We start from the raw sequence: 27,728 nt of genomic DNA, 5'->3' as shown, positions 1-27,728 counted from the left end.
TACATTAATGCACTCATAATTCATTCACAGGTTGTATTGGCTTTGGAATTGATTCTGACTCTAATTATTTCTGACCACTGCTAGGGTTCTCACTTTTGTGACTTCTATCCTGATAGGATGATTGCATAACCTACTGCAGACAAAATGACTACCCTTAGTGGGTTTGGTAGTGAATTTGTGGCAAAATAAACCAAAACAAACTTGTGGAAACACTGCAAGTTGATTTCATGAATTCTGATTCTTTTCATTGTTGTGTACTTGGGATCCAGTATTCTTGATATGTAAGAGTCTTACATTTGAAAGGATGCTTGTGAATCAGTAGAATATAAAGGATATTTATGTTCCACAATGTTAGTTGATTGAATTCTGGAGGGGGAAACACAATATTAGTTACTGTTGTATTTATTTATTTATTTATTTATTTATTTATTTATTTATTGAGTTTATTGGTACATTTAGGGATACAGTACAGTTACATTCATTGTTGGGATCATGTACCTTTACATGGCAAGTCTTGATTCTCATTTTTTTCCCCTTACCTCTGCCCTCCCTTCACCCCCTCCTCCCCTCCCCATCTAAAAACACTTTATTTTCATCTTTTCATTCTCTCACATTTTTTTCTTTTCCCTTTTTGTTCTTCCCCTACGTATCACACCTTCCCTACACCTTTAGCTCCTTTCCTCCCATTTCTAAATGTCAGTAATCTTATTAGAATCTTATGCATTGTTGCAGAATATTCACACCAGGGAAACTATTTGGTATTTACACATGTGGGACTTATTTATTTCACTTAGGAGTATATCTTCAATATGTATCCATTTTCCTATGAATGAATCTATTCTCTCGCTCTTTATGGCTGAGTAATATTCCATTTTATAGAAAAACCACAACTTCTTTATCCAGTTTCCAACGGATGGGCAAATAGGTTGTTTCCAAGATTTAGCTATTACAAACTGTGCCGCTATAAACATGGGTGCACATACTTCTCTGTGATATGATTCTTTTAGTTCTCTTGGAAAGATACCCAACAGAGGGATGGCTGGGTCAAATGGAACCTCCAGTCCAAGCTCTTTGAGGTATCTCCATATTGATTTCCATAGTGGTTGCACTAGTCTGCACTCCCACCAACAATGGAGGAGGGTTCCTTTCTCCCCACAACCCCGCCAACATTTGTTATTGTGTGATTTCTTGATAGCAGCCATTCTTTGTGGGGTGAGGTGGAATCTCAGTGTTGTTTTCATCTGCATCTCTCGAATGACCAGTGATGTGGAACATTTTTTCATATATTTTCTTGCTGCTTTCACTTCTTTGTATGAGAAATGTCTGTTCATTTCGGATGCCCATTTTTGGATCGGGTCTTTATATTTGGGGGGACTGATTGTTTTGAGTTCTTTATATATCCTTGATAATAGTCCTTTGTCTGAGGTACAGCTGGTAAAAATTTTTTCCCACATTGTAGATTGTCTCTTAGTTCTGCTAATGGTTTCTTTTGAAGTACAGAAGCTTTTTAGTAAGATGAGATCCCAGTTGTTGATTCTTTCTGCTAGTTCCCGTGCTACTGAGGATTTGTTCATAAAGTCTTTTCCTATACCAATGTCTTCCAGAGTTCTGCCTAACTTACTTTCCAGCAAGTTTAATGTTTCTGTTTTAATATTTAGATCTTTAATCCATTTGGATTTTAATTTAGTGCATGGCGAAAGATAAGGGTCTAATTTTAATCTGTGACAGGTTGATATCCAGTTTTTCCAACACCATTTATTAAAGAGGCTATCTTTCCTCCACTGAGGATGGTGAGCTCCTTTGTCGAAGATGAGGTAGCTGAGTACATCTGCATTTGTTTTTGTGTCTTCCAGTCTGTTCCATTGATCCTCAGGCCTATTTCTTTGCCAGTACCATGCTGTTTTTATCACAGTGGCTTTGTAGTATAGTTTCAAATTGGGAATTGTTACACCTGGTGCCATGTGACTTTTGCCTATAATGGCTTTTGCTATTCTAGGTCTCTTGTGGTTCCAAATGAATTTTTGGATTCTTTTTTCTAGTTCTGTGAAATATAGTGTTGGAATTTCAATTGGCATTGCATTGAATGTATATAGCAGTTTCGGTAGTATGGCCATTTTCACTATGTTGATTCTTCCTACCCAGGAGCAGGGGATATCTTTCCATTTTTTTATATCCTCTTCGATTTCTTTTTTCAGAGTGCTGTAGTTTTCAGTGTAGAGATCTTTTGTTTTTTTTGTTAGATTGATTCCTAGATACTTCATTTACTGTTGTATTTAGATGAAGAGGAATAAGATTTTTGCTGTAGAGGAATGCAGCTGGCAAGAAGACGAAAGACATAGTAGCATGCAGTATAACATAAACTCCTTCACAGTGCTATGGAAGTATAGAGAAGGGGCACCTAGTATTCCTAAGAGCTCAGGCTGCCTATTGTTATTATAGTATCTGTGTGACTGAGGAGGAGGTATATGTTATCGGACTTTTATCATGAATTAAGAATTCATTTAGTTAATGAGCTTCCATGTCCTTATTTCTGAGTATTGTTGTTGATCTCATAGAGGATAAAGACTCTACATAGATTGAATCCAGGGAGATATTTTTTAGTTTCATGTGATTTCTTGAGTTTAAAATTATTGTTACTTTGTTTGCGTAATTTTTTTATATCAGTCTAAACATTTAACCCATAGCTATACTTTGAATTTAAGAAATTCACTGTCATGTAAGATCTGTTTTTAAGAAATAATTTTTTAAAAAGCAGCTATGATATGACCAATGTGAAATGAGATTTCAAAAATTATTGTTACTGATTTGGGGGCTATTTTGTAATATAGTTGGAGCTACATACAGTATGAGAATACTCCAGACAAAAACTCTTCCTGAAGTTCCTATAGTATGTATAGCATTATCTCTCCTTATTCAGTAGCGAGTGCTTCAGTTGGCATTTAACATTGTATCTTAACTTTCTCACAGCTGAGTCAACTGCTGGCATAAGTGACTTAGGCCTTCTTTACAGACTCAGATAAGTGGTTCCACGCAGATCTAACTTTTGTTCAGGAATGTTTCATAATTTGCCTTGGAGCATTAATGTCCTGGATTTAAAGCTTAGATAGAGCAGTTATACTGACTTAAGGAAATATTTTCCCTCAAAACTTTTTAGGTGATGTGTGTAGGTCTATATTTTCAATAAGTCAAACTTCCAATAACTGAATTAAATTGCCTTAGTCTCAATTTCAGCCTTTAATATAATTTGATTTCCCCTTTTCTGATATTACTTTATTTCTGTTCCACCCCTTTTGATGTTTTAATGTAGTCTTGGGACTGAAATATTGTCAAGCTTGTTTATTGTAGTTCTCAGTAAAAGAAAACAATATATTTGCCAATTAATGATTCGTTGTGTCACATTTGTTTTCTTTATTTAACAATATTTTTGTTAAGATGTAGGGAAATTTTTTTAGTTCATCTGATAAATTTTTTGGCAATAAAGTAGAATTTCTGGAGCTCATAAGACATTGAAAGAATCTCATATGCTTTTACCAAGGGGATATTATTTGGATATGCTTTGGTTTTACAGAATTTGTAGTATTTCCATTAAGATTAAGATTGTGTCTCCTTATGATCTTAGAGCGTTTGGGAAAATGAGTATTCTGATTACAAAGTGCATGCTGTATAATAAATCTATAAGAGCATTTTTTTTGTTTGGTTTTTTTTTTTGGCACCGGGGATCGAACTCAGGTCTTTGTGCTTGCAAGGCAGGTGGCAGAACCACTGACCTAAATCCCTGCCCCAAGAGCAGTATTTCTTAACCTTGGAATTACAGGTCAAATGATCAAGCCAGTCAATATTTGTGTGTGTTTGTGTGTGTGTGTGTGTGTGTGTGTGTGTGTGTGCGCGCGCGCACGCGCGTGCATGTGTATGGGTGAGATTAGACTGTAGAGTCTTTTACTTTTTACTTCTTTGAGACATAAATGCCAATAATATGAGCCTTTCCTGTCATAAAATGAAGCTTCATAAAACCTGTGCCATCCTACCAATGGAAATATACCTTGTTTAGTGGATTACTGGTACCTGTTTTAACTAAAATGGGCCAAGAGTAAATTTTATGTTGACACAGGTAGGTAGGTAGGTAGGTAGGTAGGTAGATAGACAACCCTTAGTAGTTTGGGATATTGTCCACATTAGATGTGCTTTTTTGCTTTTTTTTGATAGTCTATTGTGAATTTACCAAATGTCATATTTTTTATTTATAATAATGCTCATTTGGAACTTTGTTGAGTTATCCTACCTTAATACTATATTAGCTCCCATCTGGTAATAAGTTTTCTGATTTTTTTTCACATAGTCTTTCTCATGCCTGTTTTAAGAACTCAGTCTTTTTAGCATTTAAAGGAGAACTGTAGTCAAGGACACGGAGTACTCGGGTCCTGGGTTGTAGGCTCTTTGAATTCAGCCATGTTACTTAATTACTTTGATTTCTTGATTTCACAAATTAAGGGTTGGATTTATTCTCTCAGGTTCTTTTTCCAGCTTAGCCATTGTCAAAGGAAAGCCATCTTCTTGAATCCCCTGGATGACCATGTTTGCTTTATCTTGTCCCCCATCCCTCCTTAGATTCTCTGATTCTGGGCATTTGTGTCTGCTCATCCTAAACAACAGAAGGTAGACTGTCTCTTCCATATTTTGAAACATTCTCTGAAATCCTGTGTTTTACATCTGGTTCTCTAAAAATATGGTAGTATTCTTATAGGGTCATTGGATTTTTACCCCTTCTGAATTCAGAAAGTTAGGGAATGCCCTAACAAAGCCTATCATATGCCCTCATTGATGTGAGCATCCTCAAATCTGTTGGAACAATTTGGTTCACTTTAGCCAATTTATTGTCCCGTTCATTACCCAGAATTAGATTTGTTTTCCACCCCTGCTTTTATTGAAACATGAAACCAAGAAAAAGATTTAACCATGGGCACTATAACTAGTATTTGTTGAAGGTGTTCCTTAACTAGATTGGGGCAGAACGAAAGTGGTGCAATTTTTTGGAGATAGTTATAGATTTGTTGACTGCGTGATGGCAGAAGTTATGTCTTCCTATACTCTGTACAGGTACAAATTCCCTATTGCTAATGTGATCATTATGTAGGGCAAATATGTACCAAAAAAAGTCGTGTCTGTAATATTTACTATTTTTTTAGTATACAGAAAAATGTCAAATATTCTTGCTTCTAATAGATTTATTTTAATTGCTGTAACAAAACTTGAGGCTGAATAATATATAAAAAAGATGTAGCTTATAGATTTGGAAGCTAAAAGTCCAAGATTAAGCGGTTTGGCCTTTTGTTAGTGGCCCAGCGTCACCTCATAGCAGTTAGCATCATGGTAGAAGAGTGTTGTAGAGAGATTATATGGTGAGGTAGAAAGCCAAAAATAAACTGGGAACAGGCCATTAATTTTCTTCTATAAGTGCTCTTGTGAGAATTATCCAAAGTTCCAAGAAACAAAATGAACTCCTTCTGAGGACAACACTTCCAGTGACTTATACTAGGATCTGCCTTGTAAAGATATAGTGCAACCACTATGGAAATCAATATGGAGATACCTCAAAGAGCTTGGACTGGAGGTTCCATTTGACCCAGCCATCCCTCTGCTGGGTATCTTTCCAAGAGAACTAAAAGAATCATATCACAGAGAAGTATGTGCACCCATGTTTATAGTGGCACAGTTTGTAATAGCTAAATCTTGGAAACAGCCTATTTGCCCATCCGTTGGAAACTGGATAAAGAAGTTGTGGTTTTTCTATAAAATGGAATATTACTCAGCCATAAAGAATGAGAAAATAGATTCATTCATAGGAAAATGGATACATATTGAAGATATACTCCTAAGTGAAATAAATTTGTCACACATGTGTAAATACTGAATAGTTTCCCTGGTGTAAATAATCTGCAACAATGCATAAGATTCTAATAAGATTACTGACATTTAGAAATCGGAAGAAAGGAGCTAAAGGTGTAGGGAAGGTGGGATGGGTAGGGGAAGAGTAAAAAGGGAAAAGAAAAAAATGTGAGAGAATGAAAAGATGAAAATAAAGTGTTTTTAGATGGGGAGGGGAGTAGGGGGTGAAGGGAGGGCAGAGGTAAGGGGAAAAAATGAGAATCAAGACTTGTCATGTAGAGGTACAAGATCCCAACAATGAATGTAACTGTACTGTATCCCTAAAATGTACCAATAAACTCAATTAAAGCTGAAAAAAAGAAAAAGATATCATTATCTTTCACATTGCCACGCTAGGGACCAGGCCTTCAACACATGAACCCTTAATGGGGGTACCACATCCAAACTCTTGAAGTGCTTACATAATGACTGAAAGAGTTTCCTTAACTCTTTATTGAAGTCCTTGGAACACAAGTAGAGGATAGAGATCAGTATGGTGTAATGTCAGAAACCTAGTCAAATTAAAAAAAAAAATAGGGGGAAAGAACAGGAATGTTTTCTTGGAAGATTAGAAGTTTATTGGGAGTGGAGAATTCATGTTTGTACTTTAAATTACAGTACTTACTCTAATGAGTAGATTTTGTGGCTTTGTGAGTTACTCTGTTTCTTGAAACTTGAGATATTCACATATGGTTGGATGACCATTTACCTGAAATGTTGGGAGGAGCTCCTGAAAGATCGGGTACTAATCTCTAAGGTTCCTGTGAGCCCACGGTTCTGTGAGTTTTACTTCAAAGGATTATTGGATATAGTATGCTGAATCACAAAGGATAATGATGTGGTAATTACATTTTCTGCCTTTGCTAAAGAGATAATATAGAGCTGATAATATCAACAGTTTTTAAGAATATTAAAAGATAGAAGTAAGTTTTTCTTCTTAAAAAGTTAAGTAATGGAGATCACAGAAAAGTGGTAGATAGAAGAAATGGCTGTGAGGAAAAAAAAATAAAAAGGTCTGCTAGAACATCATTGTGAATTGCTTGGATTTAGAATCCAGACAGTCTTCTAATACATCAGTAACCTCTAATACACCATTTTCTTTATTAACATCACATTAGTGTGAATATTATAGTCATCTGGGGGGTCCTATGTAGTGGGAAATCTAGTAGCCTCTGAGTATACAGATCTGTGGGACAGTTAATGAAGTTACCTTTACAGTGTTGAACTTTAGTCTTCAAAAAGTATTTAAAGCACATACAGCATTCTTCAAAGTAGATTAGTTTTAAGGTAATTATAAATATACATGTGGTCTTCTGATGCTACAGTTTATTGATTGAGAAAAGAGCACAAAGAATTATAACTTGGTAATTTTTTAATATTATGATATAAATAATGTCCTGGGAACATTTTTTTTGGCAGTGCAGGAAAGAAAGAAGAGTGGGTTTTGAAGCATGAATTCTGAAGGATAGGAAGGATAGATGATAGATATATAGGAGCAGTGGAAAGGTAAGTATCCAAAAGGACTTGGCAACATGGTTTCTTTCTAATAAATAAGCTATAAAATTAACCTACCAAACATTGGTCAGAGCCAAGATGGTAATTTTTTAGAAAGGCTTCTGTATGAGAGTAAGTCTTGGGGAAAATAGTGATAGGTCTAAAGAAGTGGTATATTATTTAGGAGGAGAATTTGGACAGACACCAAATATAGACAAAGGAGAGAGATATTCCCCAGCATTCTCTCTCCTGCACTGCCCAAAATGGAACACTTCTGCTTTTGCGGTTTATAAATCCCTGATGTGTAGATGGACCTGCTGGGCTGCCATTAGCCTGATGTCATTTAAACATTACTTTACAAAAAGAAATCTTTTTGCTCTGATTTCCTGTTCCTTAAGCAACATTCTGATGATAATTTGCCTCTTCATCTAGTTTAGTCTATGGGGAGACAATGTACTAGTTATGCTGACTGTAGCATTCTGATCCATATGGCAGGTATGGTTCTCATTGTAAACTAATGTTGTTAATTGAATGGCATTGGCTTGAACATTAGTCTCTTGTGAGCTTAATGTTATTCCATTACTGCAAGATGACTCCACTTAGAGCACCAAAAGAAAAGAAACTCCACTTCCTAAGTTTGCAGAGCTGGTGATGGAATACGGTGAACTCATCAAGATAAATGGTGTCTTTTGGCTACCAGCACCATTTGAAGTACTACAAGTTCAAGTAGAATTGTATGTCATTTGAGGGCAAGAGAATCATACATACAGATGCTTGAGAAAGTAGGGAATCAAAGTACCAGATAGTTTGGAGAGGAGACAGATGAGTCTAGGGATAAGCACAGAAGATAAATTGTGGAAGTGTCTGCTTTTTGAGAAGAGGAAGTTTTAGTCATTGTTTAATGCAAGTTCTACTGAAAAATGTGATTTGTGTTTTGTTTGATAAGCATTATTATGCCTTTCATCACTAGTTTTCAATGAGTTAATCTCTTTGTTATATCTTCTGCATTCAGTCTGGGTTTGTTGCCCTCATGATTTTTCTGGTTTTGTTGCATTTAATAGAGTAGTTAAAGATGATTAGGATAGTATGCAATGATAGAAGACATTAATAGCCAGTAATCGTGGACTTGGTTTACTGTTTATTTGTATAATTCTCGTGATTCTGATACTTTAGTACAAGCCCTGTGTAGTACCACTTTGAGTTTCTCTATAACTGGTTGACTATCTTTTACCTGAAATATTTGACACCAGAAGTGTTTTAGATTTTGAAATATTTGCATGGACTTTTATCAATTGAGAAATCGCCAACCCAAAATCCAAAATGCTACAGACTTTGAAACTGTATAGTATCATAATGGTATTCAAAATTTTTGTAATTGTAGGCATTTTAGAGTTTGTTGTTTTGAATTAAGAATGGTCAATTTATAATGAAATTGTGTAAGCATAGTGATTGGGAATTGTTTTGTCCAAAATAGGCCCCTAAGTCTTTATAATCTCTTAGAAGACTCCTGAAAAACTGTTTTCAGTAAATGTATTTGCTTTCTTGGATTAAATGTTCACCTTTCATCAGATTTTCATATCTCAAAAACATTTATGTAATATGGCCACTTTCGAAAAGTTAGGTTTTCTAAAAAAATTTTTTGTGAAATAAAGGTGGTAACACATTTATTTTTTCAAATGAAGAATCTAGTGGCATTATACATGGCACTTTCTATTTTCTTGTATTTTACTAATGTTTAGGGCAAACTCAAAGTCAACTGACTTTGTGACATTAGCTTTTGGTTTATGATTTGTTAACGGTAATATGTTATGAAAATGGTAAAGTAATTTTTTTCTCCTTTGGTGTTTCAATTACAGTAATATTGTTTACCAAATACCTGCTCACCTGTTTCCAGATGTTTTTATTTCTGAACTCTGTAACTTAGCTCAGTTAAATAGGTAGAGTGTTTCTCTCCTTTCTGATGTAATTCTTTGTTTTTATAGATATTATATGTATTTCTTGGTTCTAGTTAATGATTAATCTTTGTTTTTTTCCTTATCAATGCCTTAGGAAAAACATATAAGCAATGAAGAAGAGCACTTAAGGAGAATGGAAGAGGCGAGATTGCAGCTTAAGGATCAACTTCTTTGTCTGGAGACTGAACAAGAATCCATTCTTGGAGTGATAGGAAAGGAAATTGATGCAGCTTGTAAAACTTTCTCCAGGGACTCAGTAGAGAAATTGAAAGTAATTATGAATTCTCATTGTGCCTTACATTTTCCATTAGTTTCCTAGTATATAATTATAAAATGGAATTGTAATATATGATTACATAGTCATAATTTTATTCAGAAAGTTTTGTGAAATAGAATAATTTTTATGTTTTTTAACAATGTGGCATAATATTTATGGTGCAGTTATGGTGAGAGAAAGTATGGTGCTATTTCATTGAATTTCCTGTCTCTGTCTATAAAGTAAAATATTTAATGAGTGGGACAGCAGTTCTGACTAAGGAAAATATCATTGGAGCCAAGAGGCCTGGGCTTTGAACGTTTTATTATTATAGGCTGTTTTTATTGTTGTCTCTGCAATGAACCCTTGACTTACGAATTCAATGCTTTCCCAAGGGCTGGTTGTAACTCAAGTTGTTGAATTGAAGACCCAGACTCTACACAGCCTTTAAAGTCTCTCTCTTATATACAGGCAGATCTCAGTGTCCTACAGAGAGTCATGGGCCCAGGGTTTCTCAATCCTACACAGGAAAGGATGTTGTAATGTTTCTTCCAGAACTCTTTAAGGGTTAAATGTGTATCTGAGACCATCTGGAAGCACAAGTGGCTGACAGGTCATAACTCAAGACTTTGTTTGTAATTTAAAGCTAAAATTCTAGTTGTAGACAAAGTTGTTATGTCAGGACAGTCATAACTTGAGGGTTCACTGTGTTGAGGTAATATTATGAGTTCAGTGGGAAGTAAGATATACACATTGTCTCCCTTAACCCCTAAAACGACTGTATGCCTGAAGTACTTGATTAGATCTACTTTAGGGAATAGACCTGAGAGGTTAGTACCTTGCCCTGGCCATACATTTAGTAAATGCTAAAGTAGGACTTGGAACTTCAGAGACTAACTCTGGGACCTAACCATGTAACTATTATGCTGTCTGCCTTTCCTGTTAAAGTAAATTATATAAAATATACTGTATTTAAAATGGAATATTGCTGCTCAATTTATTGTCATAGTTAAAAGATACATAAAAGCAAAAGTGATCATGAATTCCTTGAAAGTAAGCAAGTGATTCTTTCATTGTGGTAAGTTCTGATACTGCCATGTTATGTGCAGAGAGCATTGCATTGCTTTGATTTAGTATACCTATAATGTACTTTAATTCAGCATTGTTTACTATTATAGTCATTTCATTTTATGATGTGACAGCAGTTAAATTATGGTGTTATAATTAGGTGCCTTTTGTTTTTCAGGTGTTTCTTTTTATTTTTTTTATTTCTTTGTGGTCCTCTAGAATAACCTTCCTTTCTAGGTTTCTCTGTTTGTTTGTTTGTTTGTTTGTTTTTTTCCTCCTTTCTTCCCTATATTTCCCCACCTTCTCTCTTATAAGTGGTATTTAAAAGGATATGTGGGCCCAGGATTTAGCTCGGTGGTTCTGCCGCCTGCCTCACAAGTGCAAGGATCCAAGTTCGATCCCAGTACCCAAAATAAATAAATGAATAAAAGAATACAAAACTATAATTCTATTCATGCACTTAAAGGTTTCTTAGGCTTCATCTTTAATTGAAATATTTCAATTGGTAGAATTTTGTAGAGTTGATAGAATTTTTTATAATTTGTATTTGTATCTACTGTCTTTTAAAAAATGTTCAGATGGCCTTTTATGAGCCTCATATAAGCAGTAATTGTTTTTAGGAGTAAAACTGACCTTTGGGGGTAATACAGGGCCATTTATAATGCTAGCTTATTCAGTTCCCTATCTAATGCTGTATTTTACATTTGAGACTTGTCTTATTTACATATATTTAAAGTACCTATGATCTGTAGCCATAGTGTGTTCTGTGTGCCAGAAACTGTGCTAATGCTATTATTATTTGATCTATAATTGGCCTTATGAGGCTGATTGTGTACTTTATTATCTGCAGTGTAGAGAAATTAAGCCACACCACTGGAAATGATCAAGGCTGTTTCCTTATACACGAAACCATATATAAATCTGTGAAGCAAATCATAAAATAAGTATATCACTTGTATTCTTTGTATCAGATTTTTTATTTCAGTCATGAGCATGAGGTCAAAGACTTAGTTGAATATATGTCATAGATGAATGAAAAACAAAAGTATATTATAATCAATAATCAGTGACAAATGGATATTAACACATATTGAACAATGCAGTAGAGTTGGGAGAGGAAGAAAACACTGAATACTAGGATGATTAGGAAGAATTCCACTGAAAAAGAAGACACTAGTATGAGATTTAGATAGAAAGGTGGATGAAAGAGTGAATGTAATAATGCAACATTGTTGTATATGGCATGTGATAAATGCTTAATATACATTTCTGATATGTCTAAGATATATAAAGAGAGTCCTGATAGGGTTCTAATGTGCCCACATTTAAGAAGATATGCAAGTGTTTGAGAATCGGAATGGACATTGCTTTATACGTGGATTGGATATTTTTAAACAAAGCATCTTAAAGATGATAATATATGTAGTTCAGGATTGAAGAAAGCAGGACTGAGAAAAAAAACTTTGTTTATAATTGTAAAGTCATGGCTAGCTTTTGAGAATAACTTTAATCAATAAAAAGGCAAAAAACTAAATGGCAAGGAATTGGTGTAAAAAGTAACAGACAACAATTTAATATAGAATTTTGTTACTATCTTGAAATGTAAACCAATATTTGTGGGAAGTCATATTGATGAATTTGTATCTGTTCTTCACAGTCATTGATAAGACAAAATGGCCCTCATAGTATTAAAAAAGGATAAATGTGGGCTGGGGATTTAGCTCAGTGGTTTTGCTGCCTGCCTTGTGAGCACACCGGCCCGAGTGGGATCCCTGGTATCAAAAAAAAAAAGGGTAAATGAGAAAAAAATTGTTTCCATTTAATCATATTTAAACCTCTGTGAAATGCATTATGTAGAATAAGACTGAGGAAAAGAAACAAAGAAAAATGAAATAAATTTTCTTTAATCAAGGTTGTTTGCTTTGTGAAACTCTGTGGAGTCAGCCTTTAGAGATTCTCATGATAATAATACTTGATAGTTGATTTGTATTACCAATTAAAAAAATAAACATAAAGGCACTTAACAAATGGTTTGGAATTGGTTTAATACTTGATACAACTTTATTCTTTTAAATCCTTAGGTTCTGGGACTAAATTTTTGGATACCTTTCCCCTTAATTTCCATTTATACATGTTCATATCACAGAAAAATCCATTTCTATAATTTTTCCTTTTTTTCTAGGTTTTATCCTCTGGTCCTGTTATACATTATGACCCACATCGCTGGCTAGCAGAAAGTAAGGTAAATATCCTTGGTAATCCTAAAGTTATAATGTTTATGATCTACAAGCTATCCTATTGGTTTATTCATATTTTTTTGGTAACATTTTAATGGAACTGTCGTTATAGCATATTTAAAACACTTCCATGATTCTTAATTTAACATTTAAAAATTAGCTTAAATGTATAGGTCTCGCATTAGAGAAAAAAGGAAGATTAAATCATTGAAAAGGATCAGATAGTTATAGAGACACATTCTTCTGCCTTCTTCTTGGGTTAGGAATTTCTCTTCCAGTATACAAAGGTCAAGGCAGCTAGAACTAATCTTCATTGTACACATATATACTTAGTATATTTTGGTTCTTCTGGGTAAGAGCAAACAAACCTGCCAGCTACACAGGGCTTACGTGGACTCATCCATGCCTGACCTGCATCCGTGGCCTCAGTGGATGGTACATCTTTTTTAGCTCTTTTGATGTTGTTTACAAAATTGGGTAAAATTTTTCTTCTAATAATAGTTTCATTGCTTATGGTTCTTTGGCATGATACTTTAAATTTAATGGAAAATGAAGAAAATGAAATAAAATTGAATAATTTTCTAATTTTATTAAAAAGACTACTGTATTGTAGAATAATGATCTGTTTTAATATTTCAGATCAACTTAGAAATTAATTGAAATGTATAGAATATTATAAAATGAATGATCAATTTAGTTGTAGGTATTTAAGTATTGTTTTGTGTACTTCATTCCTTTTTAGTCTATTTTCCTTCAGTTTAGGATGCTTACATTTATCTCATTTAAATTCTGTAGGAAATCACCTGCACTATAAATCTAATCAATTTATAATAAGAAAATCTTTTTGTTTTATTATTCATACTTAAAAAATAAGAAAAACCAGGTCTCAGAGAAGGAAAATAACTTTTCTAGTGCCAAGTAAAGAATGGAAAATCTGATTATGAGATGTGCGTGAGATGAGCCTCTTAAAATAAAAAAAAGCATTCTTAAGAAGAAATGAAAATGATTATGATTGAACACTAGAATTTAACTTATCTTTAAAATGTTCCTCTTCTGCTTTTAAAACGACAAACCTGTATACTCCTAGCCATTAGATAGGAATAAATGGAAATTTATGTTTCAGACACCTGCTCTTAACTTAGAATAATACGTTGCTCTCTTAGAAAATTTTTGGCCAGAGAAATCTGTTGTGCATTAATATAGCTTTTTTCTTTTTTCTCCATGCCACAATCCTGACAACAAGAGCAGTGTACTTGGAATTTCCTTTCAAGTTAAATTCTTTATCATTTCTGAACAGAAAGCTTTCACTGCTCCGGTTCAGTTAAATTATGAGAGTCAGAGATGACTCTTAATCATAGCTCTTTAATTTGGGAGCTAGTGAGCAGTTTTCCTTATCATTTAATGGGATTGAACTTCTGATCAGAGCAGTTTTAATACTGCATGAGACAACTGTGCCTTTTATAGTGTAAAAGCGTTGTGATAAAAATACTGTGCTGACCAAGGAGGAATTGAACCTATTTACTAGAAAGATGGCTTAGGTTATTGATGGTCTACAATACTGTAATTCTCATGAACTATGACTGGACAGCTCTATAAGTATTGAAGATAAGATCTGAAATCAGAGGACAAATACTGTATGAAAAGTAGAATTGCTATTCAGCTAGCCCATGCTGACATCTTGAAGTATTGGAAGGACCTCTGAGGGCATTTGGTAATTGTTTTCATAAATCTATTAAATGAATTTCTTCTGTTTTAATTCTAGCAGAACTAGAGGATTGGGTGGGGATTTTATCACTGTTGCTCTGTTGATGGTGTATAATAAAATGTGAAGTCCAATTGAGAGTTGGAACAGATTTACAGATAAAATTGCCAGTGAAAAGTCAGGATGAGACTTTACAGGAAGGAAAAAGGTTGAGATGGTTATCAAGGAATGCTAGGGAAAGCATTAGGGATGTTTTTGTCATAAATTTTAGCAAGGTATGTAGAGGCCAACCTTTATTCAGCTTTATAGAATTTTCTGAGTGGGTCCCATGTTTTAGATGCTTTGTTACATGCTGTGACATAAAAGGAATGAGACGCGATTCTGCTTTTGCAGAAAACTGCTTTTGTCCGAAAGTACATATACACATACAGATGATTTCAATATTGCAGTAAGTGTAAGAGCTGTGATGGAATTATACAGAAGGTACCGTGAAGCCTGATGTCTCAGGTGAAGGTTGAATCTAGCCTAGTAAAGGCGAAAGAGAATGATGTAGGGGAAAACAACCTAGGAATGGCTTGGGAAAGAAACAGTATGATGAAAACAAAGAATCCCCAAGCAGCTTGGCACAAAAGTGGCAAATGAAAGGGCAAGACAGAATGGCAGCGTAGGAGCTTGCAGGCAGATGCAGAGATCAAGCTCATTGAGAAGAACATTTCAGGTCATTTTCAGGAGCTTGGATTCAGATCTGCATTTAGGGCAGAATTGCAAAGGAATTTTGAACAGGAAAGTGACATGCTCGGGCTGGGGATTGAGCTCAGTGGTGCCACTGTCTACCTTCCAAGAGAAAGGCCCCGAGTTTGGTCCCTGGTACCAAAAAGAAAAAGAGTGCTCATGTTTGTATTTTAGAAGTATCACTCTGATAGTGACTGTGAAAGGTGGAGTAGAGGTGATAAGATCAAAGGCAGAAAGATCAGTTAAGAGGCTTTTCCCACAGCCCAGATGAGACAGAGCAAGGAAATTGTTCAGAGATTCCGAGGCAATGAAAGACAGAGTGATAATTTGGTGATAACATGTGAGTGATGATTAATGTTGTGTGAGAAAGTGATGGGGAAGGAGCTGTCTAGACTCTCAAGCCAAACTAGGAGACTCCAAGCAAGGGTTAGAGGTAGAATAAATGGGCATGCAGAGTCCTGGTAGGCAAGCCAGCAGTAGTTATTGACAGATTCCACTGCAGGGATTGATAAACAGAAAAGTCTCTTAGGTCAGGAAAGTCTCAAAAGAAGCAAAGACAGACACAGATCAGAGTTTAGGTTCAAATCATGAGAAGTAGCAGAGTTTTCCCATGAGACAGCAGGGACAGTTTCTGAAATCTAGAGGAGACAAGTACTCTCTGAGGATGGAGCAACATAGCAGCAAGAGTCACTGTTGCAGCGTGTGGTGGTGCAGGGCTGTTATCCTAGGAACCAGGAGGCTGAAGCAGGAGGATCACCTGGAGTTCATTCAGGGTACTTCCTGAGCTTATACATTATAAAAAAATGAATAACAATCATGAGATTTCAATAAACATAGTTAATTCCCAAGCACTGTGTTTATTTATCAAATGTATTGTAAACTTTGTTTTATTAATATACTTCCATGTTGTTTGGGGATTTTCTTGTATTACTCTGTTTGGAATCGTCTCTAGGACTCACATTTTTTGTTCTATAATAAGTTATAGGTATTGAAAAACATTTGCCTTTCCCTGTTGTGCAACTGACACAACAGCTTTAGAGGTCATGTAGTTTGACTTCCTCTTTTTTTTTAGGTAAGAAGTCTGAGGTTTGGGTAGTTTTGAATTTAACCTAAGGGCATAAATCTAACTAGTTACTGAGAAGGGTTTAGGACTCTATGCCATTGTTTTCTCCATTAGTTGTATAATCCACTTGAGCATATGCTTTACATTTATGAATATTGTCTTCTTAATGATGGGGATAAAAGTGTTTTTAAAAGTCACAGGTTAAGAAGTACCAGATCCAGTGTATTTAATTCTTGTTGAGGGTATGTCTAGTAGTTTATTCTTCTGATACAAAAGTGAAAACATTATTCTCAATATCTTGATTGATTTCTTGGAAATACCCTTTATGAGTGTAATAATATATTTAGTTACATTAGAGGAAAAGTATTTTAGATATTAAAATATAGGGATATTTTTGCTTCTTAACTCATAACTAAGTAAAACATGGAGAAAGAATTTTAAAATTATAATTGTATTTTTAGATTGATGTTGATTTGAATTTTGCAGTTCTGGTTTAGTTCTTGTTTTGGCACATTCTAAAAAATTTCTCTTCTCTTTTTTTTCCCCCTCTGGTTCTTGTATAATAATTTTCTTTCAAAATTATTTTTAGGGTTTTGATGAAGGAAACAGTAATTAAAGCAGCAAATCTTTAGGATCTAATAATATTCCTAATTCCATAAGTAGTCTTTTTATTTGACAGTATTGTTTTCAGCTTTAATCATTCCTAGAGACTTTATTTTTACTCTAAAATTCAGTAAAGGTTTCTCATAGATTAAAAAGATCATTGTTATAGTTTTACTAGATATTTGTGAATATTCTCACCTCATTGGGAGCTGGCACCTATGAAGGTAAAAATATACTTTACTTTGAAATTTTCTGTTTTTGTTTATTTAACAATGCTTGTTGATGTAGTTAAATAAATGAGTCTATTATGTGATCTGTAAAATGCCCCTCTGAGTGGTTAATAGAATGAGTTTTGCTCTATGATTAATAGCCTTGTCAACTAATTATTTGGAATTGTTCAAGTTATTCCGGTACTGTGTTTCAAGCTGCTTTTCCGGGATACTTAATGAAGATGCTGGTTATTTTATCTAACGAACACTGATTGTCATAATTGATCATTGGTTGATTAAATTTCCATAAATTGATATTTTTGTTTTTGGTTAATAACATATTCTGCATACATATTCAATTTGCAACAAGCATCTGCACCTAACTATATCCTGTTTTTAATTTTATTTGATAATAGAGTAAAGGCTTCATAGAGTAAATTAAAACTATAGGTCATATTATGTTAGTCTGCTTGGGCTTCAGTAATGAATACTGCACTGACTCACATAACAGATGTTCATTTTCTGACAGATTTGCAGGCTGACAAGCCAAGATCAAGGGGCTAGGTTTATTCTCTGATAAAATCTCTTTACCTAGCTTGTGGAAGGCAACCTTTTCTGTGCCTTTATTTGGTCTTTCTTCTGCTTTTTCTTTTCTTTTTTTTTTGGTACCAGGCATTGAACTCTAGTCCTTGCACTTGCAAGGTAGGCTGTGGCACCACTGAGCTAAATTCCTGGCCTTCTTTGGTCTTTCTTAAGGGAAAGTGAGTTCTAGCTTCTGTTCCTCCTACAGGGACTCCAGGCATGGTGTCAGGTTAGGAACCTGCTCTTATGACTTCATTTGCACTTCATTATCTTCTTAAAGCTTTCTGGAAATACAGTTATACTTGGGGTTTGGGCTTTCAGTTATGACTTTTGCAAGGATACAGTTAAATCCATAATGGATTTGCTTTAATACTTTGTTTCTGGATTTTTAAAATAATTTTATGAGAACCAGTGGATTGTTGTTAGGACAAACCAGATTTTTTTTCTTTTTGTTCTCCATTACCACCTCTTATCAATAGTATTTAATGACCTTAGGTAGTAAACAAAGGTCAGAGATTGAGATGAGGCAGGTAGGAAAGCACTGAGGAAATGTGAAGTTATTTTCTATATGTGATCTTATATCGTTGGGTAAAAATGTTAACCAGGGGATTGAGACTGATGATTTTTGTTTTGTGTCACACAAGAGTTTGTGTGTTGTATGGCCTTCTGACTAAAGGGGCTGTGCCTTTTCTCTGGTGCTGGGTGTTGGAAAGCTGATAAATGTGAGGAGTTTTTGATCTGAGGGCCCTATCTCAATTTTAGTTCACTGTATATTCTTACACAGCCCCTTTAGATACGAGGTCTTGACACTTGTAGAGGCCTAGAACTTTTCTACTTATGAGTAAATGCTGTTCAAGGAAATTGGCCAATAACTTAGCCTGATTTTCCCTTTTTAATTCTGCTTTACTTATTTTGTTTCTTATTGTGGTAAGGACTGTTTAGATTGTTTAAGATCAACTAGCGATTTGAGGTGGCCTTATTTGGAAAGGCCTTGAGACATGACTTAATCCTTTTGTATTAAGGGTTGAAGAAATACTCTTTCACATTACTTCCAATACCTAAATAATAAAGATAGAAATTAGACACTGAAAAGCAATGGCCTCCATTAACTTTCTAATCTCTTTTTTTGTTTGTTTTCAGGAAAAAAAAAAGCTTTAATTTGAAATTCAGTAGATGAGAAAGGTGGCTTAGTTAGGGGGAGGGGCACACTCTAATACAGGGCTTCAGGCTGGTTTAGCTGCAGACTTGGGACACCAGCCTTAAGGAGTAGCTGAGGGCTGGGGTCCAGTGGATCATTTTTCTCAGTTCTAGTAGCATAGCTCTAGAATCTTTCTGGCAAAGTGGTGGGCTCCTTTCCATTTAAGGATTATCTATGTCAGTGCCGGACTGGATCAGGTAAGGCTTCCCCTTTCCTGAAATCTACGTAATCAGGTTTAGCAAAATAACTCGAGGCTTCCAAACATTTTTTAAAAATTAATTTTATTTTATTTTTTTATTTATTTATTTTTCTCTTTTTATTGAGTTTATTGGTATGTTCCAGGCACACAGCATAGTTATGTTCATTACTAGGATCTTGCACTTTTATATGACAGGTCTTGGTTCTCATTTTTTCCCCTTGTCCCTGCCCTCCCGTCACCCCCCCCTCCCCTCCCCATTTATAAACACTTTATTTCAATTTTTTCATATTTTTTTCTTTTCCCTTATTCCCTTTCCCCCACCCTTCCCACTTTCCCAACACCTTTAGCCCTTTTCTTCCTATTTCACATTGTTAATTATCTCATTAGGATCTTGTGTACTATTACAGTTTTTTACACCAGAGTAAAAATTAATTTTATTGTACACTTTTCATATACATAATGATATGCATAATGCATAAAGATGTACATAATGTATTCCAGGCATTGTTCAGTGTCCTGGGAAGTACCCAATTCTGATGTCTTTAATCTTGGAGGAAGTGAGGTTATATAAATTGAGGCTAATCAACCTTATTTTGCTAACTTTTTTTTTTGTTGTTGTTGTTTTTTGTTTTTTTGAGATAGGGTCTCACTATGTAGTTGAAACTGACCTAGAACTCACTATGTAGCCCAGGCTGGTCTCGAACTCACAGCGATCCCCTGCCTCAGCCTCCTGAGTGCTGGGATTACAGGTGTGTGCCACCAGGCCCGGCTGATTTTGCTAACTTTTAAAAAGATGATAACTGCCTAAATATTAACACACCTATATGCAAAGTTCAAAAGGGATTTGACCTAAAGTTTTAAGGAACAAAGATACAAAATATTCAAACTTTGTTCTGCTTTTAGTTACTTCTTGGTCATCTGTAGACCCCCGTGAAATATCATGGTTTATAGCAGAAATGGCTTTTAAGTTCTTAACTATCTGAGAAGAAAAAACAAATTATACTTTTAATGAGTAGAAGGTAAGGGCCAAGGAATTTGGCTGTAAACCCTTTTTTGTATCAGGCTTGTATCATTCTTCCCTGAAAGACTTTATCCTACTTAATCTAATGGGGAAAGAGACAAAAGATAATAATCTCTCCCTTCCTCTCTTTTTAAATGTTAACTATTTTACTCTTATACTTTGCCATTGAACATTTAAAACCAAGTCGGTGATCAGAATTTTAGGAAAGTGCGAAGAGCCTTTTTGGCTTCCTTAGATCGTTACCATTTGTGTCATCTGCCTCAATGGTCTTGGTCTTGCTTGGCTGTATATATGGCTTTTCTTAGAAGCATGGGACACGCTTCTCTTTAGTCACCCCTCCTGTTAGCACAAGGCACATTGACTCCTGTCCTCTGGGGTCTGAGAATGCCCCTGCTTGGGAGATTATGTGACTCACTGGAGTTATAGGACCCTTCCTTTGAGGTCCCATTGTACCCTGGGTCAGAGCTGACCTTGAAGGGTAGTGGCCAAAGTATTGGTTATTCTCTTTGTCCTTTTGTCTTCCTTAGCTTTGGTCTCCAGGCTTTGGTTGTTGAATACCTACAAGGCCAGTTACACCAGTCTTAAAGTGGGAGTAGTAGGTCTTGATCCTGTTGAAGTTTCCACTGGATACTGAGGGTCAGTATCATATCCCATCTATCATATAGGTAATTACCTATCATCATAAAATACTATTCAGGTTATCTGTTAAAAGTCATGCTTCTGAAGAATGTTAACAGACCACAGTTTAAAAGTTTTACAAGGAAAATCTTAAAGATAAAAGCAGAACAAATCCAGTTAACATAATAATTTAAAAAACAGAAAGTCTAGTTTTGTCAGACGTAGGTTCAAGTATTTGTGTACAGATGTAAAAAAATTAGGTGACTAATTTTGGAATGTACCATGTGTAGGCATATTGATTATCCTAATACAATTAGGAATGCAACCGAAAAAATGTATATTATTACAAACAGTGTTGGTTCTTGGAAGCTTGGGGGACGGAGGAGCAGTATGTTAAGGTGTTTTCCTCAAGTGCTGTACTTTAGAAGACTTGTGAACTTAGGGAATGCAAATGTATAGATGTATACTTGTCTAGTCTCAGATACACAATTGGAGATATCAAGTCCTATGTTAATACATAGTTTCTTAGATAATCAAAAAGCTAATAGCAGAAAAGAAGATAATTTATCTTGATGAAACACAAACCTTTACTTTTTATATGTATTCCTAGCCTCCTGAATGTGGGCAAATATTGACCTCATTCCTGTGGTTTATAGATAATCTCTCCCTCTACCTGATTCATTGGCCCTCTTGCATTTTTAGGCATCATGAGTCGGAACCTCATCTTCACTTTTTTAAAAGTCTCTGAAATAAAATAATCCTATCCTAGGATGCTTTTTATTTTCACTTGGTGGTATCTTCATTGCTTTACCTGTGAGATCAGGGCACCACTTGTAATATGATTAGAAATGTAATAGTTAAGCTCTTCTGTGGTGTTTCTATTCTGAGGATGATGGAGTATACCAAGTATTTTATAAAAATCTAAGGATGTTATTATTTTATATCTGGACAAGATTTTAGGTGTTCAGAAGCTAAATTTGCATACAAATTAAAACATGGATTTTTAAAATTTTGCTTAAATTTGATAGTCATCTTTTTTTCTGATTGTGTTGCTTTATTTTTTATATTTTGAAATGCTACTGTCTTCTGGGTTTGGTTTTGTTTTTTTAAAAAGTAGATATTTCATTTTTTAGACTAAACTTCAGTGGCTCTGTGAGGAACTAAAAGAAAGAGAAAACAGAGAGAAGAATTTGCGGCACCAGCTGATGCTCTGCAGACAGCAGCTCAGGGAGCTGACGGAGAGTAAGGAATCTGAGCTGCAGTGTCTCTTTGAACAGATAGAAAGGCAGGAGCAGCTTCTGGACGAAATACATCAGGAGAAGAGAGGTGCGTTAGCTCTGCTTATTCTTATTTTTCTTTGTTTATATTCATGGAACACTAGGTTTAGAAAAAAGCCTACTTGTACTGCCTCTAGTTTGAACTGTCTTCCTATCCATCTCCCTTTCTTGTCTCTTGTCTTCTCATCTTTCTTCCTTTCTGAGACTAGAAGAGGAACTGTTGAGCCCCAGGAATTTCCCTTCAGTCATAGCATCCCTCACATGTGCACAGCACATAACCACTGTCCGAGTGCAGGTATTGGTTTGCTAAGACATCAGAGATCTACTTGGTAAAATGACATAGTTTACATTTTGCTTCAGTAAAACACCCATTAATTCACTCAATAATTATTTATTTTGTGCCTACTTTGTGTTTGGCACTCTTTTAGTTGCTAAAGTACATCAGTAAATGAGGCAGAATAAAACCTGACTCTTACATAGCTTACCTTATTTTGGCTGCGGGGACAGAAAATACATGCAGTAAATAGGTCAAGGTACAATACGTTAGAAGGTGGTAAGCATGGAGGAGGTAAGTGCAAGAGGGTAAGAGCAGTGGTAGGGTTAATGTGTAGGCAATGTCTAACTTTAATAGTTGGACAGGGAACTTGGAAAAATACTTTTCCATTCTGTTATCGTAGGGGTGCATTGTGATGGGAACAAGGAAAACAAGTAGCTAGGCTGAGAAATGCTGTGTGTCTGTCTTAGATATCTGGGCCCTGTGCTCTGAATTTTACTAGATCTGCAAGAGGCTTAATATAATGTCCAACTAAGAAAATCTAAACATTAACATTTGATAATCTTTTTTCAAATAACTTTTTTTCTTTTTTTTCATAATCAGGGTTGTTCTCACCACATGTTCTGCTTAGAAATTGTTTGTTGCTGTATGGCAGTATTAATGTTTTTGGTATCAGAGCCATTTTATATTCTTTAAATTTTTGAGGACTCAAAGAACTTTATTAATGTGTATGTATATAAGTGTTTACCATAGGAAAGTGTAAAATTGAGAATTTAAAATAATGATTATTTACTTAAAATTAAAATCACAATTATATATCCATTTTATGTTAACATAAAAACAAAAATTAATGACATTCCAAGCCTTTAAGAAAAAAAAAAAAGAACAGCCTTGCAAGTGCTTCTAGTTGCTGGCATGGTTCTCATCTTTGCCTCTGCCTTTTATCTGTTGTTATTATAGTGGGTCATGCTATCTTTGGAAAAGTTGTGCTTTACATTTTTAGTTATAATGAGAATTGAGTATGCAAAGATGAATCAGATTTTATTATTATTATTATGAAGAGTCTTTGCCAGTCTTTAGTCATATTTTGAGAACTTGCTATAGGGCAACTGAAAGAAAATTTGTGCAAATAGTAATGTCTGAAGATGCTCTTAACTTTTTTTAATATGCTAGTAAAATAACATAATTATGAAATATACAGATAAAAGATATATGGTCTCTATGTACTTTATGAACTCCCTGATTAATACTAGATTACAACTCAGTTTTATTTTCAATGAATATTGTTAATATTGTCACCCTGTAAGTACTTTCTTTGTGTGAGGATTAATACAGTGTGTATTATGAATACATGAGCTTGGCAGTGGGTAGAAATCTGAAAGACCCATATGTTTGTGTACTTAGATAATTATAGTAAACTATAAAAGTTTCAGAAGGTAAGCTTATAAAGTCCTTTACTTCTCAGTGTAATTCTTTTTATTTCTACTTTTTGAATATAATGGTAGGTTTTTGGGTTACCCTGTATCTTTAGGGCATGTTAATTCCTTGTAAATCTTCGAGTCAGTTTGTTCTTTTTAGAAAAGAACGTGCTCATCTGTTGATACGATTATGTTCAATATATAGATTTAAGAATGGGTATGATATCTTACTATTGGGTCTTCTAATCCTTGAATATAGAATTTATTAAGGTTGTTTTTGTAGGTTTTAGCAAACAAGAGTTACACATCATTTTTAGAATTATCCCTAATTTTCCTGTTATGATACAGTTATAAATAATATTAAAATTTTAAATTATAGAATTTATTTCTTGTATATAGAAATACAATTGAATAAAAAATATTAACATTGTATTTTTCAACCTTGCTAAGGTCATTCATTTGTTCTAGTATTGTTATTATTCTTGTTGATTCCTTTATATTTAGTGTTTTCCTAGTATACAAACAACATCAACTGAGACACTTTTTCTTCTTTTTTCCCCTTAATCAACTTGTTGAGACTCCTAGTAAATGTTAAACTAATCTTGCATTTGTGGGATAATCCTTTGTCACAGTAGAATTTTCTTTTTATATATAGCAGGATATAGTTTATTAATTTATTCTTTTTTATGTGTTTTACAAGTGCTCTTAAATTATACCTTAGTATTGATTATGGTGTAGTTAGGACCCTTTTTTTATAGTTTGTCACTGGAAAAGAGGGACTGAAGAAGGACATTTGTATTGAAATTGGAAGACAGACAAACTATGATGAGTGTAGGAGAGAGAGAGAATTTACACAAGATTCAGAAGTTTTGGTGGATTTAACATTGGGTGAATGAGAAAGTCAGGAAGTAGGAACTTAACTGGTGTGAGAGAAGGATGGTCTATATCTATGTGAACTGTTTTGTGAAGGCCCACTCTTTTGTCCATGAACCTCTTGCCTTTTGTAAGATATTCTCTGATATATTTCCTATTGGATTCAGAAGTAATGAGGATTTTTAATATGCTAACAAATGCTGTTTTAGTTTGAAAATTATAAACACATTATATAGTACAGTGAAGTAAATATGGTATGAAAAACATAGGTCACATATTGGTGAAAGAAAAGTGCTGATTACCTCTTGATGTGTTTTGGGTTTTTTTTTTTTTTGGTAGGAGATGTAACTTTTTTGATTGGATCTTGATAGAGGAAGCAAGATTTCTTCAGAAAAAACAAAGATTCTGTGCAGGATTTAGTTAAGCATTTGTTTACTATGATACACACAGAAGATGTGAAGGACAGAAAAATTGGTGATTAACTTTGATATTTCTACACTTGATCTTAGCCAAAAGGCCGAGAAGCGATTAACTTTGATATTTCTGAAGTGTCAAAGTTTATTGTAGAAATTTGTGTTTGGTTCCCTTTACTATCTTAGAAGCTTACTTATTAGGTAGAACGGGGTTAACTTATTTATAAGTGGAGAAACTTCCTACTTGATTGAATTTGTACCATTCTCAGAATTAATACTTTTGGTTTGATTGAATGTTGTGTTAAGTGACATACAAATAAAGCCCAGAGACAATGAATTTTTATCAGTGTATAATACTGGATTTGTAGAATTTTCTTATATTTCCTGGTTTTCTCTGGGCCTATAAGTTTAGGCTGGATGGAATATTTTGAAAGAGTGGGAAATTGTTAAAAGGTTAATCTTGTGGCCTTCTTAGAAATTTAGAATTATTGATTGAGAAATTCTATATTGTTATTAGTAACAAAGTGTCAAGGAGCTGTAAACTGCAGCCGGTAGAATTTAGGTATGATTTAAAAATTCTGAAACTATAAGGTTTACTAAAAATTAATTTTTGTTTTTGGTGTTTTAAGACAGAGTCTCGCTTTATAATTCAGGCTGGCCTTGAACTCAGTGTGTAGCCCAAGCTGGCCTTGAAGTCATGGTGTTCCTCCTTCGTCAGCCTCCTGAGTGCTGGCATTACAGGTTTATGGTATCATGCCTGGTTTAGAAACGAAAGTTTATATGGAAGTTGTAAAGATTTATTTTTTTTCCCCACATATTTTAAGAAAGAAGGCTTTGGTATAGTGAAGTTACATTCTTGCTCTTTGTAATGCTGATGAGTATTTAACATAGATTTATTTAAACAGGAAGCTGATCTCATGCCTTCTGTTGTTTTGGCAGTGATTATTTAGTATACTGTGTTTTTTTTTTTCCTACATTAATCAATGATGAGCATGGCCTCTGAAATTCTTTTACCTGAAAGATAAAGTTTGATCTCACTCAATTTCTAGTTTCAAGTATGTCTATACTCAGGTTGATTAATTTAGATCTTCACCACAGTGTAAAAGAACACTAATTCCTAGAAGCATTGATGGCACTGTCACTTTGTGAATGTCTCTCTGGCTGTCATATATCATGTACTGGAATGTACTTCTCTTGACGAAATCAGCCAACAAGGCTGTTTTGTTAGAGAATTAGCTTTACTAAGTAGCTTTATAATGAAAAGGTGCTAATAGGGTATGGAAGAGAAATAATCTAGCCACTTCAGAAATTAATACTTTTACAACAGAAGACTGATTTCTCAATTTGATTGGTTTTGGTTAATACCTCTGTCATAGCTAAGAAGTAGGCTGTAGAGGAAATATCTCTCATCTTCCTACATTTCTCCTTTTTTTAGTTCAGCAGTTTTGAATTTTACCTTAGCAACAGTGGCATGGGTGTGGCGAGCATCAATAGGCTAATCCTTGAAACATTTTATTTCTTCCCTCAATGAATTTTTGGCAGATACATAATTGACAAAGGTGTTTCGTGATCTGTATCCACTGGAATGGAAATTCCAAGAAAGCGGTGATTTTTAAAATGTTTTATTTAGTGATCTTTAGGGCCTAGAAAGAACCTTGTACACTGTAGGTATGCAAGGTATTTGTTGAATAAGGGAATGAATGAGTAAAATGGAAAAAGTAACATTAATGGATCAGCATTAATATTTAGTGAAAGAAAAAAAAACACAGTTTAAAAAGGAAGCGTTATAGCTTCCAAAATTTTAGATTTGAGAAGACAGATGATATTTGGGCATTGATGTGAATTTCTTTCCTTTTTTATGTTTAGTTATATACTTATTAAACTCTGAAAAAAACAAAAGACAAAACAAGTATTTGGCAGAAGTTGATTATGTAATTTAATTGGAGTGGTTTATATTTTGTGTATGACACTGGAATTAGGTAACTATATTTGTCTTCATATTAGTTATATATTGCACTTTATAATAGTATTGAAATGATTTATATCTTTACTTATTTCATAACTGTTTCCCTAATAGCTTCCTGATTCTTTTAGGCATACACTAATATTGTTAGTAGTAATTCTAGGTCCATTTGTACTATGACTTGAGCTACCTCTGTAGTATAATATGACATTCAAAATAGCTAAATATGAATAGAGTACTAAAACTATGTGTATGTCTAAAATTAGTTCCCAAGAATAGAATGAATATAACTTTTAGAGTCTTATATTTTCTATGTGTATGAAAAGCTTGAGCTTGATTATAAATCTTGAGTAGAAAGAATAATAAAAAGAAATATTCATCAGGTACAAAAAGTTTAACTGGTGTGGCAAGATCTTAGAGGATATGAGTGAATGGGATGAAAAGTGAGGGTAGAGCAGTACATCTTGGAAAAAACAAAGGTGTTAGAATTAAAGATTTCTTTTTGTATGACCATTTTAGCACTTTGAGTACACTGCTATTTTTTGCAGATTCACTTATCACAGTAAGAGGCAGCTGAGAAAGATGCGGAGTCTTTCCTTGTATATGTTCAAAAAGAAAAGGATAGAAGGAATGAGAGGTGGCCTCTGGATT

General features: G+C 34.4%; 1 protein-coding gene and 1 pseudogene across 1 annotated transcript in view; one reads left to right on the top strand and one right to left on the bottom strand.

The window, feature by feature from the left end:
* Cep128 (centrosomal protein 128) overlaps nucleotides 1-27,728 on the top strand; it is a 410,341-nt gene that overhangs the window by 164,656 nt on the left and 217,957 nt on the right. The window contains exons 18-20 of the mRNA XM_033766889.1: nucleotides 9,466-9,642; nucleotides 12,878-12,937; nucleotides 21,993-22,185. Coding sequence (XP_033622780.1) covers nucleotides 9,466-9,642; nucleotides 12,878-12,937; nucleotides 21,993-22,185 — 430 coding nt within the window. The remainder of the gene's footprint in view (nucleotides 1-9,465; nucleotides 9,643-12,877; nucleotides 12,938-21,992; nucleotides 22,186-27,728) is intronic.
* Nucleotides 25,152-25,230, bottom strand: LOC117287183 (annotated as a pseudogene).

The sequence above is a fragment of the Fukomys damarensis genome, unplaced genomic scaffold (genome assembly GCF_012274545.1).
Source record: "Fukomys damarensis isolate Sample0158 unplaced genomic scaffold, DMR_v1.0_HiC HiC_scaffold_21, whole genome shotgun sequence".
Classification (NCBI taxonomy): Eukaryota; Metazoa; Chordata; class Mammalia; order Rodentia; family Bathyergidae; genus Fukomys; species Fukomys damarensis.
The sequence above is the reverse complement of the archived record's forward strand: the minus strand, read 5'-3'. Positions and strand labels throughout refer to the sequence as shown.